This window comes from Vigna umbellata, chromosome 1, assembly GCF_029865625.1.
Source record: "Vigna umbellata cultivar VRB3 chromosome 1, Vumbellata_1.0, whole genome shotgun sequence".
NCBI lineage: Eukaryota > Viridiplantae > Streptophyta > Magnoliopsida > Fabales > Fabaceae > Vigna > Vigna umbellata.
The window spans coordinates 72,640,775-72,665,422 of record NC_142165.1 but is presented as its reverse complement, the minus strand read 5'-3'; the positions used below and the strand labels follow the sequence as shown (position 1 = coordinate 72,665,422).

Here is a 24,648-nt window from a genome sequence, read left to right as displayed (position 1 = left end):
TTATTTTTAATTTAAAATAAAAAAATAAAAAAAATCAGAAATTATTCAAATATCCTTAACCTTAAAATTTAGAATCTATAATATATGAGAATATTTTTTTCAACTAAAATTTGGTTCACTTTTAAGTGGTTACATAAGTTAGAAAAGTCCTGTCTTAAAACTATGTTTTTAAACAAATAGAAAAATCCAATTATAGGATTAGGTAAGATGATAAAAAAGGTGATAAAGAGAAAAGAAAAAACATAGGAACTTTATATTGGTTTGGTTAAAATAATATACTAAATTAAAAATAGGATGAATTAAACTATAAACAAATTTTGCAAAGAAGAGTGTTGACTTTTATTAAATCATATCCATCAAGGTTGTAAAACATGTTTTACCAATATTTAAAATTTAATATTGAAAATTCTTTGAATTTCAAGTAAGATAAAATAATGTGATAAATAATATATCGATGGATGGAAGAAAAGAAAAGAGATTGATATAAAATTTATGTTGATTCACTCTTATAAAAAAACTCAGTTGTTCAATTTTATTGACCATGTTAATCTATTAACTTTTAATTATTTTCAACTAAGGTGGTTCCACCAACATCTCATATTTCATTTCACTATAATTTTCGAAATCTTATACATAAATTATTAGTACATCAATTTAGTACATTGTTACAACATTCTTTAAATTGACATGCATGACTCAATAACAAAGTTTAATGGCTTATGTCTTAAATGTTTTTTTGTCTTCATCCTCTAAATATATTCTAATTTAGTTATATTTGTGTCTATAAAACTTAAGGACAAAAATTAACTTCCTTATTTCTTCAATCACAATCTTGTTCTTCTCCTCATCAAGCTTTTTTGCGTGCTAGATCACTAACTTTATACATAGACGAATGATTATCCATTGAAATAAAAAATCAAGGCTAATACCAAACATGTCCAACACCAACCATGCAAATACATTTTTGTTTTCTTTAATTAGTTGTATAAGTTTCCTTTCTAGTTAGTTTTCTAGCTTCGTTCTCACCTTAATTATTTTCGTTAAAGAAAAGATAAACAAATACATGTTATTTTAATTAAGTGCTTCCAACAAAATATATAAACATGAATATCATTATATCAAATCTTGATAGACACAATTGTTTTGTCTAATGTCCACAACTGTATAACATTTGTTGGCATATCTTCTTTTAATAAGGGTCACTTTTAAGTAAACAAAATAAAATATTATTGTTGGTGTTAGATATATTATATTATTAGGTATCTTAGATAAATATCTTATCTTTATCTTTTATCTTTAGTTTGTTTGTTATTATTCCTTATTTGTATTTTAGGCTTAGCCCATATTTCTTCTATTATAAATAGAGTATCCTATGTGTATATTCAACACAAGGGAGATTAATTTCATATATAACTTTTACTATACTCAACATGGTATTATAATCATGGGTTAAAACTTATCCTAGCGAGATTTGTTGTTTATTTGACATGTTGTTTCACCCGCTATTAGAGCACTATTAGACCACCCATAATGTCTTGTCTCACACTCGAGATGTATATATCTCAATTTGAGGGGGGTGTTAGAAGTCTCACTTCGAGTAAAGGTAAGACGATTTCATAGTATATAAGTGGGTGCAAACCTCATCTTATAAGCCAAATTTGTGGGGGTTGAGTTAGGCTTAAAGTCCACTTCTTAATATGATATCTAAAGTCTGATGTTCTTTTAGGAAAAAAATTTCGTTGTCTCTACCACTACACCCGCCGTTACCGGTGGCAGTGCCGTCTATCGTCGCTGTCAAGGACGATGTCCTCTATCGTCGTTGATGAAGTCCTAGATTCGATTGGACCACACAATTTTGATCGTCTCAGCCAAGCGACCATTGTCTTGTCAATGATGCCTTCATCAAAGCTCCTACACCCTCTTAGCGCCTTTCAAAGTTGTGGATCTACTCTTTTTTCTGCGTGCATGGTGGCACATCCTGTCTCCTCTTTGATAGCGATTCAAAGTGTCGAGGATGCCTCTTTCTCCTCTTTCAAGATTTATCCTTGGTGAAGAAGCTTGGATTTTTAGGGGTTTTTCTCTCTCCTGTTCATCCACGTCTTCTTTTTTTCTTGACCTCTCTTCTGTCATCGGTGTGTTTGGCCAATATCAAAGATAACTTTTGTTATTTTATTTATGGTCATGGCGGCTCTTCAAAAATGACATTTTTATCAACTGGATATCATTGACGATTCGCAAGAAGAGATTTATATGGAGCAACCTTCCAAATTTATTGCTCAAGGGGAATCTCCTGGGTTGGTATGTCGTCTTCACAAATAATTAACAATTTGGTATCACTCGAGTACAAAAGTAGATATTTTCACTGAGTCTTTATTGATTATATTAGTAACAAACTTGATACATATGATTTGTATGCGCTAACTTGAGGGAGAGTGTTATATATAATATATTTGATAAATATCTTAGAGAGATATATTATTTTTATTTTTTATCTTTTAACTTGTTATTCTTTTGAATTTTATAATGTTATAAATTTAATAATTTAATATTTTATATATTTTTATAATTGTATACTTTTATTAAATTATAGTATTAGAAAATAACACAATTATATAATTATATGTTATTAATTTATGAAATTTTAATATTAGAAAGTCGTAAATTTTAAAATATAAGATTTTAAGATAATAAAATAATATCAACTTGGCAAGATGACAAAAAAAAAATGGAGCGGTGTTCCTTACACCTCACCTGTCTCGTCCTACACCTCCCAATTCACAATTTTGCCCTTCTTCATCTAATAAAATAATAATTTTTACAAATCCTCCACCCCTTTCTCTTCTCATATCCTCTTTGCCGCATTTCATCTCTGAAACCCTACACCCCCTTTCTTTCTCTCTCTACTGGCGCTTCTCCCTTCCTCCCCTCCTTCCTCATTTTTGACCATTTCTTTTAAAGGTTATCAAGTCAGACATATGGAAAATTACTACTTCGTGTTAACTTGTTGCAGTGTTTTTTCTTTGCGGCATTTTGAAGGCAATTAGAATGTTTGGTTAAAGGTGATATTTTTTTGGAACATGTTATGAGGGCGGGGTGCTAGAGAGAGGCGGTGGGATTGGAGGAGGAGAATAGGGCGTTGATGGAGATGCGGATTTAGCCCCTGTCGCTGCGGTTGGAGCAGAGGGTGCAGCTGAGATCGAGCATATAGGTGGGGCGTAGGGAAGTGCTGTTGAGAGGGCTGCGGTTCGTCTTTGCTGCACGAGGAGTTGCAGTTCGTCTTCGCCGCACATGGAGCTGCGGTTTGTCTTCGCCGCATGTGGAGCTGCGGTCCCTCTTCGCCGCATGTGGAGCTGCGGTTCATCTTCTCTGCACTTGGAGCTGCGGTTCGTCTTCTCCTTCTCCGCACTTGGAACTGCAGTCCGTCTTCGACTTGAAGCTACTCCGCACTTGGAGCTACTACGGGAGTTGGAATTGGGGTTTAGGGTTTTTTTATTCGTTTTTGTACTTTGTTATATTTAATTAAATTTTTATTTGATTTGTTTTAAATTTAGAATTTGTATTTTAGATATTATATATTATTTAGTATTTTTTATATTTATTTTTAATATTAAATTTGTTTAAACAATATATATGTATGAAATACTATTTTAGTATATTAAATTTAATCTTGTTAATAAGTTGAGGTGCATATAGAGATTAAAATACAGAGTTAAGGATTGTTGATGGTTGAAAAATTTATTATTTTATTAAATGAAGAAGAAAAAAACTGTTAATTGAGAGGTTAGGATGAAATGTAAGGAGCAACCCTCAAAAAAATGATTACAGGTGTCATATCAATTAGTTAACTTAAAATTTTGAATAAAAAAACTTAATTGAATAATATAAACTTTTATTAGATCACAAAATTTATTAAATATTCAATGGAAAATTCTTAAATTTATTTATGAAACATTGAAAAAATAATTAAGTTAAAATTATAATGATGAATTATCTTTATTCAATTAATTTATAATTATAATTTAATATACATATTTATATCAACCCTAAATGTGTATTAACACAAATAATAATTAAAAATGTTTTTTTTATCTAAGATATGACAGTAATTTACTATTATTAAATGATATAAAAATTACATTAAATTTAAATTAGAAATATGTTAGTTTAGGGTATTTTGAATTTGAATTATTAAAAAAGGGGCATTGCCTTTTTGGAAGGTTCGAAAGATGCAGTGTTGAGAGCATTGCAATTTGCTGGGTGCAATTGTCATTTGATCCAAAACGCGCATATAATTCGGGTACCCCCGTTCTTGTTCTGCTATAAAATCCCCTCTCATTACATTTTGCGTTTTTGTAAAGCATTCTTCGCTTCTCTCTCTACGCTTTCTCTCTCTCTACGCTTACTCGTTCGAGATCCCTCAAGGTAATTTCAAATTCTCCAATCACCTTCTCTTCCACCCTTTTCCTCCTTACGTAATTTCATTTCTCTTTTCAATGCTTTGTATGGCATGTGTTTTTTCAGCTTTTTCGCTGTTCATTTTTGGGGATTGCTTTTATTCTTTAACTCGATGCGTTGGCTTTTGCCGTTGTTTGAAATATATATTTGAATCGTTCGATCTGAGGGTTTCGGGACTTGGATGTTCAGATCGTTCCACTTTTCTCAATCTGGGTCGTGTAAATTTCCTGGTTTCCTTTTTCGTTTGCGATTCGTTTCGGTTTCCATGTGATGGTTTTGCGATGAGGCGGATCAAAATGCTTGTTGCTGTTTTTGTTGCCTGGTTTGAGATCTGGCTGAGTCCAGTGTCGTTGATTTGATTGTCTGTCGACAAATTAGTTAGTGTTGAATCGATTTGATTCTGTACCATTATTTTTGGGATTCGATTATTGCGTGAATGAAATGATTTGGTTGAGTTTTGCTGCGGAAGGAAGTTTGGTTCTGTTAATGTTCCGTGCAATCTGCTAATGTAGGGATCCGCTAGCTCAAGGAGAAATGGGGTTGACATTCACCAAGCTTTTCAGTCGGCTTTTTGCCAAGAAGGAAATGCGAATTCTGATGGTTGGTCTTGATGCCGCTGGTAAGACCACCATCTTGTACAAGCTCAAACTTGGAGAGATCGTTACAACAATTCCTACCATTGGTAAGTTTTCCGATTTTGATTTTGGTCGTGTTACATTATTATGTATGTATGGTGTATAATATGTAACCAATATAATTTTAACGTGCTTACATTTTCAATATTGATCTGTTAACAACTTTTAGGAGGACTAAATTAGTTATTTCAGAGCTTGTTACGCAGCTAGTAAGCTTTTAAGATGAATCGTAAATTATTGAATCTTTAATGAACCTTGAAAATTGAAGATTGAGATATGAAATGATGCTGGGTATTTCAGAGGCTCCTCAGTTTATGAGGCGTTATATGAAAACGGGGTAATGTTTTACAGCAATTATTGCTCGCTACCTCATGTTAGTCTGATAGGAGGAACTCTGAGCAGAAAAGAAGATAAAAAACAGTGATGTTTTATTTCTTAATTGAAAAAGAACAGAGCAAGGAGAAAGATCTTTCCTCCAGGTATCCTCTTTCTACAACAGAGATAATGCTCATCTCTCAATTGGAACAGAACAGAATGTCTCTCCTTTCTACCCTAACCAGATCCCCAGCCCTTCCATAATCTCTAATTAACTGCATGGTTATTCTAATTAACTATTGATACTACTATAGCTAACTATTAACTGTTCATATTTGGAACCTCAAGCATACTAAATGCAATCTTTTTCCGGCAACTATCAGAGTTAGATTACAGAATTCCTATACTTCTTTTGTTGCGATAGTAATTTGGTGAAATTGTATACTCATCTGTGCTGTTGCTCTTAATTGTATGTTTTCTTATTTTTATTTCTCTAAATTGTTTTAGGGTTCAATGTGGAGACTGTGGAATACAAGAATATTAGCTTCACTGTTTGGGATGTTGGTGGCCAAGACAAGGTGTAAAGTTTAATCTTTATGTATTCTTGACAATTTCTTGATAAAGCCTTCATGGTGCTGAGTTATGTGTATCTTAGAGGTCAATGGCTTAATGCATATTTTTTCTTTTACAGATTCGTCCCTTGTGGAGGCACTACTTCCAAAACACACAGGGTCTGATATTTGTTGTAGACAGCAATGACAGGGACAGAGTTGTTGAGGCCAGAGATGAGTTGCATAGGATGTTGAATGAGGTACTTCTCAGTTTAGGTTGGCTCTTTAGGTCATATTATTTGATAACTTTGTTTCGTGTCTGTTCCTGTTAGAAAGCACAACATTTAAAATATGTTGTCCATTTTAGTATCAAATCTATTCCCATGTTCTTATATTTACATTTATTTTAACCCATTCTTGGGTAAAGCCTCCCAAGTATTTTTGAAAATGCATTGGCTATCCATATCAAGAAGCTTCCTTGGTCCGCATCATTTCTTACTCTAAAATGTGAAAAGACTTTTGTTTGTTGTAAATTGTTGGTTGGGTTTATAAACCGAGAAAGACATGGGGAATATACCATAGTAGCATAGGATTGACTTCGTCACTCTGCTCCATGATACTGGAGAGAATTTCTAAGTGAAAAATTGGCTGTTGATTGTTGACCAGCGGAAATAGAAGCATGGGAGAAAGAGAAAGTGCTCAAACAAAAGGAAGAAGGGTGATTTGTTTCGTAGATACTGTCCAGCCCTATTCTGTTTTTAGTTTCATTACACATTTTTTATAGATCTTGTTGGGTAGTCAAAGCCAGTCAATGACCACTTTTTTTTTTTGTATAGATTCATCTGAAATTTGCCCTTGTGTTTGTACGTAAGAGAAAAAAGGAGGGAAATTATTTTAAATTTAGAATATTTTCGTGTTTGGTTGAAGATAATGTAGTGAAAGAACAGAGAGAAGTTGAATTTAGGGAACAATTTCTAAAATTTTCTTGCTATTTCCAATTTCAAAATTTTCTCTCGTTTTCTTTGTACTCACTCCAAAAGTAATTTCCTTCACTTATATATGAGGTGTAAGATCACACAGTTAAGTAAAAGATTATAAATTAGTGAAGATATTGAGTTTTAAATCTATAAGGAGATTCTTCTCTATTTATTTAAATATGTTATTAGATAATTTTGAAACAAAGAACTGTTCAAACTGATTCAGTATACAATCTTCTGTTTCTTCTATTGATATGACTATGCTACTGCACATACTACGCTTTTAATTACGGTATATTAGTGTTCCAAATGATGTTTTTTTAATAAACAAAAGGGCGTTTTGCTATTGTTAAAAGGAGTTCACAACAGAGTTTTTTTTAATTACTCAATTTAATTTACCTGTTTTTGTGGGATTGTAATGCCAGCAATTAATGTTGTGGTATATTTCTAAGTTTAATTGTCTGTTCAAACTATTCATGCTCCCTTGGAAGATAAGTTCTTATTGATTAGCCTGTTTAGCTTTACATTAATGTATTATGACTTGATTCATTGATGCCTTTACTTTTGCCTTCTGTTGTATTTTGATGCAATGGCATGGTTTTTCACCAGTTAAATTTCAATTATCTTTTCAGGATGAACTGCGAGATGCAGTATTGCTTGTATTTGCTAACAAACAAGATCTTCCCAATGCAATGAATGCTGCTGAAATTACTGACAAGCTAGGTCTTCACTCTCTCAGACAGCGCCACTGGTAAATATTTTGATCACAGCATCCTTGACTAGAACTGAAAGCGATCTTGGTTGCAATTTAACATACTTTTGTTTTACTTTCAGGTACATCCAGAGTACCTGTGCAACCTCTGGGGAGGGTCTTTATGAGGGTTTGGACTGGCTTTCCAACAACATAGCCAACAAGGTACCTACTGTTCTATTTTTTGCATTCTTTCACGAGCATTGGGAAAATTTATTAAAAATGCTCTTTCACTGTGCATTTATCTTGTTAACCACTCAATCCTAAATTTAGAATTCGTTTCTACATCATCATAATATTACGTATTTGTTGGCCCTTTGATTTTTATCAATCGGAAAATGGTTTAAGTTTTTTATAGAATTGTTCTGATGTTTTTTTTTTCTTATGAATGACAACCCTTCCAGGCATAGGGCTTTCTGGGAGTCTTCTTGTGGATTGGTAATTCTGGATGCAGGGGTGAATATTATCTAGTTTGTTTTTTGGTCCTCTTCTGAGACAAATTGGCTTTATGTTTTTATGTTTTCTGGTTTATTAGGGACACATCTTGACGGCTAAAATTATAGTAGGAATTTGTTTCGTGGGATGTCTAATACTTTGAGCTTTTTTATTGGGTTTGGATTCAATGTTTATAACTGTAATTGATACCAATCAAGGCGTCATCCCATTTTGAGTTTTTATATCCTAATTATTGTTGCCTGACACTGAAAAAAAGAAGAGAGAACTACTTATCACTCGACTAAAAAATATCCTTCGTTTTCATAGCCAAGCCATTTTTAAATTTTTAGACGAAGATCAGTGTTTGTCCGTGTTTCTCCACTGGTGTATACCTGTTGTTAGCCTTCACACATGATCAAGTTCCTTTTCATCATGCATTAAGTATTTAATGGGTTTATTTATTTTTTCGTTGAAAGCACAAAAAAGGCTTGTTTTTTTAGCTGTGAATAGAAACTTGACTCAGCATTGAAAGATATTTTTCGTGGTCTAAAGTAAGACTACTGGGCAAAATGTGCAATGTATTAATAAACTTAAGGGGCATTTTTACCTTGTGGCGTTCTTCTATACCTGTGGTCAGTGTTTGGAAAAAGGTACAAAGTTCTGTTTAGATCTAAAATAAGATGCCTTCCTTTTGTCCATATTTGTCTTTTTACTTTTTTTTTTTTCGTTTTTAGATAAACATTTTAAAGAATAAAAACCATTTGTTCGAATACAACCCATTTTTAATTTTTTTATTGAAAAATAAAAACTGACATCAAAATCACATTTTAGTTTATAATTTTAATTTAAAGTCGGGAATTACATAAAAAGTCGTTTAAAAGTATGATTTCTTCCCACAAAGTTGTGTTTATGAAACGACAATTTCTTTGTGCACACTACCAAAATTCTTCTAGCACCCTATCACTTCTCAATAAACAGTTCCATGGAATTTTTTTTTTCCGGAAAGCAATTACCCTCTCTTATTACGGAAATTATTTTCCAGAAGGGGTTTTGATGGGGTGGAGGAAGAAATGTGATTCCGGTGCAGGAAGCAACAACCTTATGAAATACATAACGTATTTATGTAATCCTTTCAAAACTTGTCTACTTGTGCAAAAGTTAATCCCGATATTTAATATTCCCCTATTTATTCTAAGATGTATATTTAAAATATTAAGTTATTCAATTTACATAATTGATTTTCAAATAATTGTTTTAGGGTGCAACTTTACTCTTAAACCGAAGTGATGTTTGACCTTTTCTAATTAGAAAAACTAGAACTTGAAAACAATTTTTTCTATAAGAAAGTTATTTGGGTCCTGTATCTATTTTATTGTTTTAAAAACTTTTCTTTTTAATTAAAAATATCACACAAGCCTCTGTACTAAATCATTATACAACACTATTTTCCACTAAAAAATTCCATTGGTTGAACGATTTCTTCACATAGTATTAGAAAGTTCTAACCATGGTCGTATTCATTACAAATACAACATAAAGAAAAGAAAGAATGAACTACAATTAGTAGATTTCATTGAAACGTCCTATTGTAAACCATATCAAACATGTCTAGAGAGGACCTACTTTCTTCTGATATTATTATATTTAATTGTACTGTTTTGCATATGAATAATTTTATTCAGTACTTAAATGTTTTAGTTAAAATACTTTCCGACTATTTATGAACCAATATTTACAAACATTACAATTTCTGAAACTTAAACCCTTTGCTTGATTTCTAAAAAGTGATGCTCATTTTAAGTGGTTTACATCATCTTCTAAATATATAACTGCAAAACATAAATTTAACAATAAATTTGAGATGTCATATATTGGAAAGAATACTCATTAAAATAATTTAAAGATACACAATCTTATCATAGAAGATAAAGACATGTTCAATGAAAGATAAAAAGTTGAAAGAACAGAATAAAGAAACATGCATAAAAGAAAATTTATAAAAGAGAAAAAGATCTCCTTAGTGACGCAACAACATTTAATTTGTTGAAGTAGTCTTTATTAAAAAGGCATTCAAAGAGAAAATTTTGATAACCACTCTTATTGAGTAGCGGTGGCAAAACAAACCTAGTTAATCATGGGTATGTCAACATGAACTGACAAACATCTTTTATTTTTAAACTTATATTTTTTAATTTATAATTTTTAAAATTTATATATATATATATATATATATATATATATATATATATATAAACGCAATTTAAAAATTAAATGTGTATCTGCTAAATATATTTCGATATTTAAGTCTTACTTGGATTTAAGACAATAAGTGAAAAATGTTTGTTAATATTATCATTTGTGATGGAGGAAGATTATGATCATTTTCTTAACTTGGATTTAAGATAACAAGTGAAAAAAGTTTGTTAATATTATCATTGGTGATGGAAGATTATGGTGCTTTGTGAATCATGCAAATGTCTCGTTAATTGTTACATCGGTTCAATTTATCTTTAAAAATATGACGCTTAGTGATGAAAGGTTACACCACTTCCTTAAACATGCTGCCAGCTTTGACGCTAAATGAAAAGTGTTGTCTTACCTTTATCGTTGGATGGTGCCAGATTAGACGATTATGTAAGCATCACATGTCCTCAAGAATAGCTATAAATAGAGGTGAGGTGATCTTATCATTTTCACATTTTTGCTATGATGTTCATCTATGCACTTTTGATATCCAATTCTTTTTTCTTAAGGTAATAATGTTTGCCATAGAAATTTATTCAAAATGCTCTTCTGGTCGGGAGGGCAAGGGATATGTTGATGACGTGTTTGCGTTTTCGTCGTTGTTCGGGTCGTCATCGAGCGATCAAGGGTCATCTGAGATAAGTCTGGCATTTGTAAATAGTGTTACAACACCCATTCAACCTGCTAATAAAGGTTCGATAAGGGAAAAAGATATGATTGGAGAACAAGGTTCGAGAGAAGAGGTTGTGGGGGAGAGGAGTAATGACACTATAGGAGAAATCCAAGTGAAAACAACTGTAGAAAGGAACAAACAGAACCCGTATGAGTCCTCGAGTATGAATGGGTCGTGCACGAGGTGCTTGAGTATGCCACCCGCTTTAGTCTAATAGACATACTAGAAAGCACGACTCAATAAGGCCTATTAAGCTTTTTCAATAGACATATTAGTTCTGTTACTATTAATTACATTGTTACTATATGCTTGAAGTAAGTATTATTCCAATAGAAACATAGGCCCACGACTAGATCTGTCAACTTGGCCCCTCTCACATGGTTTGATCCTGACTCACATGGAATGAGGCTAGAAAAACTCATAGAGCTAACACGCCCTCAATTAGAAAAGCCCACAGGGCCTTCTTTTTAGAAAATTATTTATTTTGTATACAAGCAAAAATGCAAATAACTTATAATTTGTCGCAAATCTAAGTGCTTTTAATTTGTCAAAGAACTATATACAAACATTTTAATAAGACTAACAGATTTTGTAAGAGGTTTTAATAAACCTAATTGCTTTCTTATATAAGAAAATTACAGAGCAATATAAGATGTTGAAATCCTTGACTGGCTAAACATATTTAATTTTTCGAGGATGACCCTACCACATGACAATGAAATTCCTGGTCGAGGACCATTCAACAATCATCAGTCTAAAGTCTGATCCAAAGGAGGCAATGTCTTGTTATGCCCTTAGCTTGAGGGTGACACCGTATGCACCATCGATCGACACTAACACCCTATCCCAGCAAATAGTAGTCGAGCAACCTGAATCGCTACAAACAAAGCTAAACCTAGGTGAACAAGGTAGCTAGCTCGGCAAATGCTGCCAGGTTCCCGACTGACATGCCACTACATTTCCATCCTCCCACAAGTTAAACATGTAGCTTTGAGAAAAGAAAAACTTGAAGAAAAGTGAGCCGTCATCAATTAAGAAGTAACCGTGCTCCTCGAAGCCGATTTCATCCGAGAGGTTACTTACGCCACATAGCTCGTCAACATTGTCATGGTGAAGAAACCCAACGACAAGTAGCGCATGTGTGTTGATTACACCAACCTCAACAAAGCATGCCTAAAGGACATATATCCACTACCTAGCATTAATTGACTTGTGGACAAGACGACATGCTCCGAATTTGATGGAAACCATCTTGGGAGCTTGATGAGATCCATCCAAGGAACATCAACTTAAGCTAGGGCTTAGAGAATGGAAGAAGAAGAAGAACTTCAAGGACTTCCAATCTTGTGGAAGATGGTGTTTTCAAGCTTGTTCTTGCTTTCTCTTAAGCCTTGTAAATATGTATTATAGTTCATTTTAGGCCTTTTATTTGGCCAATAACCTTGTTTAGCTTTGTTTAGAAGGTTTGATGCCCTTAAGTGAAGGTTTGTGTACATAGTATAATTAAGGCCATAGTATAGGATTAACGCTTAAAAATGGGTTTTGTTTTGGGCTTGGAAGGAGTCTTGCACATGGAGGAAAAGCCTTGGCTGATCACCATCAAGGAGCCTCCTCATTTAATGCTTTAATAAGTTAGTTACAAGCATAAGTTGCTCATTTAATTCTTTTAGGCTCCTTAGGATTCAATGTACTCTAGTATTCTCTTTCACCTATAAAAGGAGAGACAACCCTTTGTATAAAACTTAGAACTTGAATGATATGAGTGAAAACTTATCCCAAATTGCAAGCCTCACTTTTCTTAGTTCTCATTGGAGTTGTCTCCTATTCTAAACTTCTTCCTTTCCCTTAAATGTTGGCCCAACCTCCTTCAAGGAACTTCACCAAATTGCACCCTTCAAGCATCTTCATCTCTTCTTCATTGCTTTTGCTACATCATGTCATCTTCATGGAGCTTCATCAACTTGTTGAAGGAGCATTATCCATCAATTTGGTATGTAAAGATATGGTCACTTTCGTGTTGTAATTTTGTTGTTGTCTCATATGATCCACCATGTCCTGTGTGTTGTTTTGATCCATGTATATGTGTTGTGTGTTTTAAAATTTTGATTCAAACTAGTTATTCTTCTTGACTTAATCCATGTTGTGTTCTTAAGATTTTCATTTTCTCTATAAATATGTGCAATTTTTTTGGTCATTTGTCATGGGTTTGGGTTTAGTTTTGTGTCATTTTATTTGATCTTATGATCATATGAGTTGTGTATTAGTCTTGTGAATCCAAAATTGTCATCACATCCATGTTAAACATTTGATTTTCTTTGCAAAGTTGAAAGCTACATTTTTACGAAAATCAGCATAAAAAACTGGGTCTGTTTATAAGTCAGTTTTTGAGTGGGTATGTATTGGGTTTGTGTGAGTTTATGTGTTGTGTGCTGCTTGCATTAGGTTTCCATAGAGTCTTTTTCAAAATGTCAAAATAATATTTGCTTCCTTAGGATTTTCTACCTATATTGACTGTCTTAGCCTTGAGTATGGGTGTGAATTTTGAGGAATATATATTGGTTGTTGTTGTCTGAAAAATATTGTAAAGAAAAGAGAAATCCCTTCTATCAAAGGTAAAAAAAAATATGAAAAGAAAAGGGACAAAAGAAGTAGCAAAAATTGTCAAAAGAAAAGAGACACAACAATAACTAGTAAACCCATTTTTAGAGTTGAGAATTGTTGTATTTTGGTGATTACCGAAAATGTTTTATACTTTGGCTAAGTCTTTGCACTTTGATTCTTTAGTTTTGTTTTGGTTTTCTTCATCTATTCTAGCATTGTTTTTTAGGATTTTCTTTTGAATACCTACTTGATTGTGTGCCTTAAATTTTTGCTTGTCATTTCTTGGCTTTCCTTATATCTTGTCTCATTCCATTTGAGTTTAACTTTCAAATTGTGCTTTATTGCTTTCATTATTTGGCCTCTTGGGTGCTTGAAATCATCTTGTGGTTTGTGCTTCCTTTTTTGAGTTTGACTAACACTAAAGGTAGCATCTTAAAGGCTTGAAAAAAGGCTACTGGAAGCACTCCTTTGGACTTGGAAAAGAGGAGACCTCACGACATTAAGGAGTGAAACACCAAGAGAGGACAAACACTTTTAGCAACCAAGTTTTTAGGACTAATTTGCGTATTACCTTGCTGTATACACATCACAAAACCTTTGTTCTTGTAATTTTTTTGTTTAATTTGCTTCTTTGCTTGGTGTCTTGGAAAAATGTCATTGGTACAATCCCATCTCCATAGCTAAAATTGTGTAATAGTTTAATTTCCACTCTTAAAAGTGAAGGTGTGTCAAAGGGCTCCTAAGTGTCACTTGCATATTCATATAGGGTCGTTAGTTTTTACCTTTCTTTGATGGTATCGGAGGGGGTATTTTTCGAAGAGTATAGCGCAGCGGAATTAACACTCAGAGAGCGGAAAGCGTATTCGATCACAATTAAACTTAATTTGGTCCTTTTAGTAAAAATAATTTTGTTTCAGAAAATTAATCAAACAGTTGATATACATAAAATAAAATGAGTGTAGGGAATAAGAAGATCAACACAGAATTTTTATCCTGGTTCGAATCAAAAGATTCTACGTCCAGTCGTTAATCACTATAAATAGTGATTAACCTTTTTCACTAAAAAAATTGTTTAACAGATTACAAGATAATGAACAAGAATAAAATGAATAGAACCACTCTACCAACTTGAAGAGAACCGCTTCAGCAATCGACCAACGATTCACAAGCTTCTCCTTTCACAAGACCAGGCAGAGCACCTTGCTAACTTGAAGAGAGTCTGCTCCGACTATCGACACACACGATACGCGAGCCTCTCCTTTCACAAGACCAAGCAAGGGAACAATGAACAAAAAGCTCTCTAAGAACGTTCCTCTGACACACAGTGTTCTAAGCTTTCTCAGTTCAAAAACGTTACTTTCTAATTTCTCCAAAACAAAATATATAGCCAAGTACACTGAGTGCCAAAGGTCAGCTCCCAACTGCCATGAATAATCGATTATTGTAAGTGATAATCGATTATTCAAGTCCGTTATAGGTTTTCAAAAAAGTGATAATCGATTATATGAAGTGATAATCGATTATTCAAGTATGACTTGTATAATCGATTATTGCTTAATCATAATCGATTATTGTAGTTAAAAATGCAAGTTTACAAGGTTTACAAGAATTTCCTACTACATTTAATTTCTACAAATTGCTTTTAACTAATTCTAATATCTTCTGCAACTAAAACTTCTTGTAGCATCATCAAAACAAATTTCTTCAAGATTTACCAATACTCCTTATTGGTAACAATCTCCCCCTTTTTGATGATGATCAAAAATTCAATTTTAAAAGCAAGTTTGGCTTACCTGCAAAACATACAAGCTAACAAACAACAACAAGGTTTGCAATACCTGTAATAATTTATACTTCTCCCCTTGTATTATTCTTCTCCCCCTTTTTGATCAGAAGCAAAAAGAATAATGTAATAACCTCCCCCTTAATATGAGCTCCCCCTCAAAAATAGAATATATGCAAAAAATAAAAGCTCATTATATTAAGAACAGAAAGGAATTACATGAAATTCATTAAGAAACTAAATACCATAAAGAAAATAACATAACAATCAAACTTAGATTTTTATGGTCGTTTATAGCCGTTATGGGATGCTCCAACGGCTCTATTTTTGAAACTATTAGCGCGATAATCGATTATGGCTCATGATAATCGATTATCAGTTCAATAATTACTGCCCAGAATTGCATGATAATCGATTATGCATAATGATAATCGATTATCTGCTCAAGATTTTCCAGAATTGAAATTTATGCATGAATAATCGATTATGACTTGGTGATAATCGATTATGAAGCGTTAAGTTTACGAAAAATGCAAAAATTTGCATAGATTTTGATTCTAAGATATGTCTAACACTCCTAACTCTCTTCTAAGTTCATAAAGTAAAGATACCCCCTTAAATATGCAATTCAAATTTAGTTTTTAGCATACTCAATTAACCCACGAAATCAACAACCACTTTTCAAACAATTAAGATATCAATGATTAAGCAACCAATTTATAAACTAAAATGAATGCAACAGTAGCTTAAATGGAAATGATCACAGCTGCTACAGGTTTGACATGAAAGCATTTCAGCTAGCACAATCAGTTAAAAAAATTAACTTTGACAACACAATTTACAACTTTCAAAACAACAACTATGATTCATGCACTCTCATATCCCAATTTGTTCAACTTCGTATATTCAACTATGCATATCAAAACAACATATGCAAAAATTCAACCACAAGAGCTGATTCAGGTGCTATCTTTCAACATTTTTTAAACAAAATAATTTACATCAAAATTATGCAAATTTGATAAGTTCATTTTCTGCACCCAGGCTCTCAATGTATATTATCATAGCTCATTCATTATGCATTTGAACTTAAAAACAAATCTCCACAGAACCAACTTTGAAATAGAAATGACAATTTAATTTTTCACATATCTTAATCATCAAAAAATTGCTAATGAAAATTTGTCAACCAACTCATTTAAATGACTTTTTCATAGTTTTTGATGCTTGACAGAGATTACACCAAAGGTAACTTCAAAGTACTCATGAAATTGAATACTAAGCCAGTTAAACACAAATTCTATAGATAATTATCAACAAAGCACTGAAATAACAATGCACATGGCTTTACATGACATGAATGAAATTCAACACATGAATATCTTAAATAAATGAATTTCACTTGATCAAAATGTGTAAACAGACAAGAACACACCACAGGATGAATGAAATAGTGATGAACATATCATTTGCCTAACCAGTAATGAATATAACAGTAATTAAATAATGGAAGATTAAATAAAAACAAGATGTAACATCACAGTTTAAACAACACTTAGCTCAAATACTTGGTGCTTGAATGAAGGCTTTTGGATACCACTTGATGGAGTTACATCTTGGTTTGTAGCATCACTTCAAAGAGCATAATACCATAGAGCTCTCTTATCCTTTTGAAAACTTAACCTGCAAAGTAAAAACAATAGAGTTTTGGTCCCCATAATCTCATTTGGGTCCTTTGAGGTTAGAGACAATTTACTTTATAACAGGAATCCAAGCATATTTTCCATTTGGAACATCAAAATGTTTAATTCTACATTTGTTAGAAGTATGTCCCTTTTTCATACAATAAAAACAACAAACATCATGCACCTTGTTTTTCACAAAAGTCCCTTTCTCAACCCAAACTCTACGAGTTCTCTTAACTTTAGACTTTTTATGAAGATGCATGTTTATATTTCTAAGATTGCTCTTCCTAAAAACATTTTGAACATGTGAGATAGGCTTGATTTCTTTAGAAAGTAAATTTTCCAATATGTCAATGTCAAACATGTGACTTTTACAAGATAAACACTCAACAGGTTTTTCATTTGAATTAGATTCAGACAATTTTGTTTCAAGATTACTAACTTTGTTTCTTAATATGACTTCCTCATCTAATGTATTATCATACTTAATTTGCAATTGTTTAAATTCCTTTTTCAAATTTTTATGAGCAACATTCAATTTTTCATATTCATCAAGCAATTCAAGAAAAGCTTTTTGCAAATCAAATTCACTAGATTCAGAATTAGAACAACTTACTTGGCTTGCAGTGTCATCAACATTAGTTGTCAAACATAAGTTTGTTTCTTCAACAAAATCACTTGAACTACTTGAGTCATTATCAACCCAAACAATGTGAACCTTCTTTTTCTTGTGAAGTTTCTTTTCTTTTCTTTCTTTACTTCTTTTGTTGCTTAAACAGTCAGCTTTCAGATGGCCTCTTTCACCACATCCATAACATTTGAAACTTGAAGAAGAACCTTGATAGTCCTTCTTTTTCTTCAAGATTTGGCTGTCAGATGATTTAACGTTGGCCATCAAGCATAGATTTTCTTGCTCATTTGAATCGCTTAAGCTTAAGGAATTTGATGTAGAGCATGAATTCGAACAAGTCAACTTAGCCACATTCGATACTTCATCATGAGTGACTCTTAAAAATTTCCACATTTCCTGAGCACTTTTATAAACAGATACTTTGAAAAAATCATCAATGGTTAGTGCAGATAAAATTATATTCCGAGCCTTAATATCAAATTGGGCTCGTCTATTTTCCTCAACAGTCCAGTTAAAATAAGGTTTTTCAGTCTCTACACCATCAATAGTATTCATAGGAATATAAGGGCCATTTTGTACAGCTTCCCAGATACCCCTGTCAATAGACTCCAAAAATATTTGCATTCTAATTTTCCAAAACGCATAATTTTCCCCCGTAAACAAAGGAGGTCTATCAAAAGAAGCACCCTCAGCATAAACTTGGTTATGACCGCCCATTTTCGAAAAATTTGAAAAACTATCAAAGCAAGCTCTGATACCAATTGATGGTATCGGAGGGGGTATTTTTCGAAGAGTATAGCGCAGCGGAATTAACACTCAGAGAGCGGAAAGCGTATTCGATCACAATTAAACTTAATTTGGTCCTTTTAGTAAAAATAATTTTCTTTCAGAAAATTAATCAAACAGTTGATATACGTAAAATAAAATGAGTGTAGGGAATAAGAAGATCAACACAGAATTTTTATCCTGGTTCGAATCAAAAGATTCTACGTCCAGTCGTTAATCACTATAAATAGTGATTAACCTTTTTCACTAAAAAAATTGTTTAACAGATTACAAGATAATGAACAAGAATAAAATGAATAGAACCACTCTACCAACTTGAAGAGAACCGCTTCAGCAATCGACCAACGATTCACAAGCTTCTCCTTTCACAAGACCAGGCAGAGCACCTTGCTAACTTGAAGAGAGTCTGCTCCGACTATCGACACACACGATACGCGAGCCTCTCCTTTCACAAGACCAAGCAAGGGAACAATGAACAAAAAGCTCTCTAAGAACGTTCCTCTGACACACAGTGTTCTAAGCTTTCTCAGTTCAAAAACGTTACTTTCTAATTTCTCCAAAACAAAATATATAGCCAAGTACACTGAGTGCCAAAGGTCAGCTCCCAACTGCCATGAATAATCGATTATTGTAAGTGATAATCGATTATTCAAGTCCGTTATAGGTTTTCAAAAAAGTGATAATCGATTATATGAAGTGATAATCGATTATTCAAGTATGACTTGTATAATCGATTATTGCTTAATCATAATCGATTATTGTAGTTAAAAATGCAAGTTTACAAGGTTTACAAGAATTTCCTACTACATTTAATTTCTACAAATTGCTTTTAACTAATTCTAATATCTTCTGCAACTAAAACTTCTTGTAGCATCATCAAAACAAATTTCTTCAAGATTTACCAATACTCCTTATTGGTAACATTCTTGCATAACATTTACATTCCATTTACTTTCCTTTTATACTTTGCTTTAATTCCTTTTAAGTCTCTGTGATATCTAGGATTGTTTGTAAGCATCTTAGATAAACCTTTCTTTGGTTTAGGAGCATTTTTGCATTTTCATTTAACAAAAAGTTTTTGAAGATTTTTACCTAAAAGCTTGGGTAAGGGTAATCTAAGGAAATTTTTTAGGAAAGATTTGGTTTCTAAGCTTTTCCAACTAAGTATTAAGGTAGATCAACAATTGAAAAGAAAGTTTACCACTAGGAAGGAGTACCCCACATGTGACCTTATGGAGAATTCCAAGAGGGAGGACTACCCCTCCAAAAATAAATATGACGGGTCGAAGGTAAAAATAAAGAAAAGAAAACAATCTAAAGTTCACTCAACCTAAGCTACGTTCAGTTCTCCCTTAAGAACTCTTAAGGGGTTCCACTAATCTTTTACAAAGATTACGCGAGTTTTACCTCTCTAGGTTTAGAATGAGTATTCTCATCAGTCCTGGTTCACCTAGTCAACACTTGTAGTCTGAGTTTAACTACTCTTGGTTTACAACTATTCTAACCACTTATGGTCTCAACCTTAGACAACACGTCTAAACTCTTTAACTCAACTGAGCTCAACACAAAGTATTTTAATTCTCTTCAGAATTTACAATTATCAAAGAGAGGATATAAACTATACAAAGAATTTTGTGATTTGCTAAGGTTTTTCTCTTCTAGAAAAATATTCAACTTCGGACGATATATGAGCACAGTAGGCGTGGCATTCACGATTTCAGAATCTTATTCTTCTTATCTCCTCTTCAAGTTTTCGTCTATATATAACTTTTCTTGAAAGATGACCGTTAAAGAGAGAAGTTGACTTTAGGAGAGTTGGTAGACTTTAAGTGGGAAGTCAGACTTTAATCTACTTTGTTTAATGCTTTTGTTAAACTTCAAAACCTAAATTGCTTATATGCTCTATTCTCTAGATGATCTCATCATAACCCAAAAATAGAGGAGTCTTCCATGTTGAAGCTTTGACTTCATCTAATTCCTTAAACCCTAAAGACTAAGCTTCTCTATACAATATCAAAATTATGACCACCTACAAACAACACAAACTAATATTATTAAAAATTGTTTACATAACATAAATGATTTTTGGAATAATCCAATTTATTCCTATAAGGAACTGGATTACATAATTCAAGTAAGGTTCATGTATAACAAAATTGCCACTCAAATTTGAAGTCTCGGATTCAAGAGTGACAACCACATTACTTAATTTGGGAGAAGTGTATACTAAAACCTACAATTCGATTAATGTTTTTTAGAGGTATAGTTACTGGACTAAACAATGAAGTGAATATCGCCGAATTGTAAATCCATTAGGTTTGAGAGTTACTCCCTCCACCACTCCAATTGCTCCCTGTACCTCCCCAAATTTTTTCTTATTCCAAAAATATCTTAGGTTAAAATTCTTTAACTTTTACCATTTAACTTTATTTACCTTTTTTAAAACCGTAATTCATCTCACCTCTCACTTTCTCTCTTCCTCTCTTCTTCACACAGAGAGCCCCCACCCCCTCACATAAAGCCCCCCACCCTCTCCTTCTTTCTCTTCGTTTATTCTTCTTTTACACATTTTTGTGGTAAAAGCTTCCTTTTTTTGTTCTTTTTATATAAGTGCTCTGTAAATAGATGTATGTGTTCTGTAAATCCGTTCAGCCTTCAGCGAATTTTGAAATTCGTTCATGGATGTCGAGATCCGTTGAAAACTGAACGGATTTTGCACATCCGTTCAACCCTTCGCGTTTCGAAAAAAGAAATCAGCTTAAAATGTCGCGATCAGATGAGCGAGAGGTTCCGTTGGTCAGTAGCTTGGTAGGGTTCTTAAGTTACTGCATAGGTGTCATTTTCGATACTACAAAAGACATTAATCAGTCTGAAGACAAATGCAGTACCAAGATGACTCCGTTAACGTTAACATTACTAATGTCCGTTAATGCAAAAGATTTCCGTTGCCCGATTTTCCTCGAATTAATGACAGATCGAGTTAATGACGGATCGAGTTAATGACGGATCCTGACGCTGTCAACGGGTCAAACCTACGACCGAACCTCCATTCAGAAATGGCTCAAAGCTAGGAACACCACTTGTCCCAAAACAGGGGAGAAGCTAACCAACCCAGAGTTGGTTCCGAACACAACTCTCAAGAGGCTCATCCAACAGTTCTGCTCCGACAATGGCATTTCACTCAACAGCCCATCTAACCGTAACCGTGCAATTCTTGGCGTGGTTCCTGATGCGGAGGTTGGCGTTCGGAACGCATGAACAGCAGCAGAAGGCCGCTTACGAGATTCGCGTGCTTGCTAGAACCAGCATTTTCAATAGGTCTTGTTTGATTGAAGTGGGAGCAGTGCCTCCTCTACTATAACTTTTAGCATCTGCGTCTAACGATAAACCCACTCAAGAGAACGCAATCTCCGCTCTATTGAAGCTCTCTAAACATCCGAATGGACCAAAAAATATCATAACCAGTGGGGGCCTAAACGTAATTCTCTCTGTGCTGAAGAAGGGAGTTAGCCTCGATATTCGTCAAGTAGCTGCTGCCATCATGTTTTATCTCTCTTGGGTGAAAGACTACCGGAAAATAATAGGCGAGAACCCTGAGGGGATTCCGGCTGTAGTGGAGTTAGTTAAAGAAGGAAGAACCAGCGGGAGAAAGAACGCCGTGGTTGCCATTTTCGGGTTGCTTTTGCTTCCGAGGAATCACCAAAGGGGGAGTCGCGGCTGGAGCAGTTCCTGCGTTGCTTGACATTTTGGCTTCTTCATATTCCAGTGCACAATTCCTTTACCCAGACTATGTAATCTGGATCCTCTAATCAGATTTCGGATTAGTCTCGCTGAAAAAATAAAAAATGGAAAAATGTGAATTTGGGAGGCGTAATGTTCATGGTATCAGAGCCTGGTTAACCAAGTGCTTGAGCAGGGATTGAACTCGAGATCATTTGATAAAGCAGGACCTGATACCACGAATGGAACCACTCAACCCAACACTTATGCTTGCATGATTTGCACTCCAATTTATTAATATAACTAGTACTTTGCTTATTGCGATGCCATTTGTATTTTTTAATTATTGAAAAGAAAATAAATAAAATAGATCCAGCCTCAAAGTCAAACGATATTAAGTGAAATTGTAAAATCATCGAAATTAAAATTTTTGCATATACGCTTTTTTAATTAAAAATAGAAAAATGATTTCACTTTTGATAACAATACAAAACGGCGAGGGCCATATCCTGTGGAAGCTTTTTTATATATATAAAACAAATTGTATCAATAAAAATAGTTTCTCTAAAATATGAGCTCCTTACAACTCTTATTTCCCATTAGATAAACAAAATATGAGCTCCTTACAACTGTTGGATATCATATCCGTGAAATAGCTTATTTGTATACACAATTCTTTCCCAAACCATTATTACAAAATTATCCATTTTCTACAAGTTTAAAAAAGTGTATTATTTTAACGCAATAAGAAGTATGACGAAGAGCCATAACGGTGATGTTGGTAATGAGGGAGTAAAGGAGATGTGATTTATCATGAAGTTCAAAGGTCTTAGTTTATGAGCGTTCCATTTTTTTTTTTATCACACTTTCACTTTAAAATTACCCAAGTAGCACACACTGCCTTTTATTTTCAAGTATGACCCCAAATACCCTAATTCTCAACGCTAAAATGATCAACTTACCCTAGAAAACCAGTTGGAATTCGGAAAACCGAATTTTATGCTGGGTTTTATTTTCGAAATTAAAAACAATTGAGGAATACAAAATTTTAAAATATGTTTATATGATGAAATACTATTTATATTTCTTATTGGATTTTATAAATGTATTTTTTTTTTAGATAAAGTATATGTCTTGATGATTTACAAAAAGATGAGTTTAATTTATACGATGAATGTATAATTTAAAAATTATTATTTTTATTCAAATAAATTGAGGTAAAAGAATGAAAAGTAAGAATCGATTTAGTTTAGTTGTAATTTTGTTTGTAAGAAAAGTTAGAAAAAATTATTAAAAGATTTGTAGGTAAAAAATTATAGTCTTGGTTAATTTATAATTTTATAATTTAGTTAATATTTTTTAAAGTTGAGTTAATAATAACGAAGTTAACCAAAGTAATTGTATAATTTATGTAACATTTCAATTATATAGTATTAATTTATAACATAACTACTACATATTTAATAAAATAGAACAATCAACTAGACACAGAATAAAAATTTCTTAGTTATATAAAACATAACCACAAATTTAACTTTATATACAGCCAAAAACACAAAACACAAAGAAAATGGTAAGCTAGTGATACAAAATATTTTATAATATACTTTAAGCATTTTACACTTGAATCATATTTCACATCACACAAACCAAACATCTTAAACATGCTAAGACCTAGATTGGACTATCCAGATTTAGTATGAATGTCGAACTATAGCGGGTTATGCATTTGTCATGACCTTTACTGCTTTGCAAAGTCATTACCAATTGGTTTCACCATGCCACAATCTCAAGGTTAGTTTGTATTGCGTCTTAAGCCATACTGGAAGCACCTAGACTAATACCTCTTGTTACTCTCACCACATGTATCAATCTTCTATAATTGAGAATGAATAACCATTATAGTTTTAGGATAACCCCCAAGACTAAGCTTCATGCACTCCTAATAACACTTGAAACCGTCAATAAGAAATTCCTCCTTGGAATTGTTTTCCATGCTCTCCATTCATATATACATATAGCTTCATATAAACACAACAGATAATCACATGAAACTATTAAACATCCATCAAAGTATCCAAAACAATGCATCAAGAATCACAAAACAACCTAAAAATTTGAAAACCAATAACCTGAAAAGGGCGCCCAACGCTTGGAACGGGGAGCCCAGGTGCCAGATGCCACTGAAATGGGGAAGCACTCAGCGCCTAAGAGGGGTGCTCAATGCGAGCGAGCCAGGGAGCTCACTGGAATATGGCACTTAAGAGCCCTAAAAAGGGGGCTCAACACCACAACAACCCTTAGAATATCTCTAATATGATCTTTGGTACCCTCTACACATATTTAAATGATTCCTACAACCTCTTGGGCATTGTGAACGACCCAGAAACACATTTCTAATTCAAA

The 24,648-nt window shown here is 33.2% G+C and overlaps 1 protein-coding gene and 1 pseudogene across 1 annotated transcript; both read left to right on the top strand.

Moving 5' to 3' along the window:
- Positions 1-4,287: 4,287 nt before the first annotated feature.
- ARF1 (ADP-ribosylation factor 1) lies at positions 4,288-8,361 on the top strand. The gene is given in 8 exon segments (XM_047293651.2): positions 4,288-4,422; positions 4,968-5,137; positions 5,913-5,983; positions 6,097-6,216; positions 7,566-7,684; positions 7,768-7,811; positions 7,814-7,849; positions 8,089-8,361. Coding segments are annotated over 7 exon segments (576 nt in total). The 5' UTR covers positions 4,288-4,422; positions 4,968-4,989; the 3' UTR covers positions 8,127-8,361.
- A 12,924-nt stretch (positions 8,362-21,285) lies between these two features.
- LOC124821723 (U-box domain-containing protein 18-like) lies at positions 21,286-22,602 on the top strand (annotated as a pseudogene).
- Positions 22,603-24,648: the final 2,046 nt, after the last annotated feature.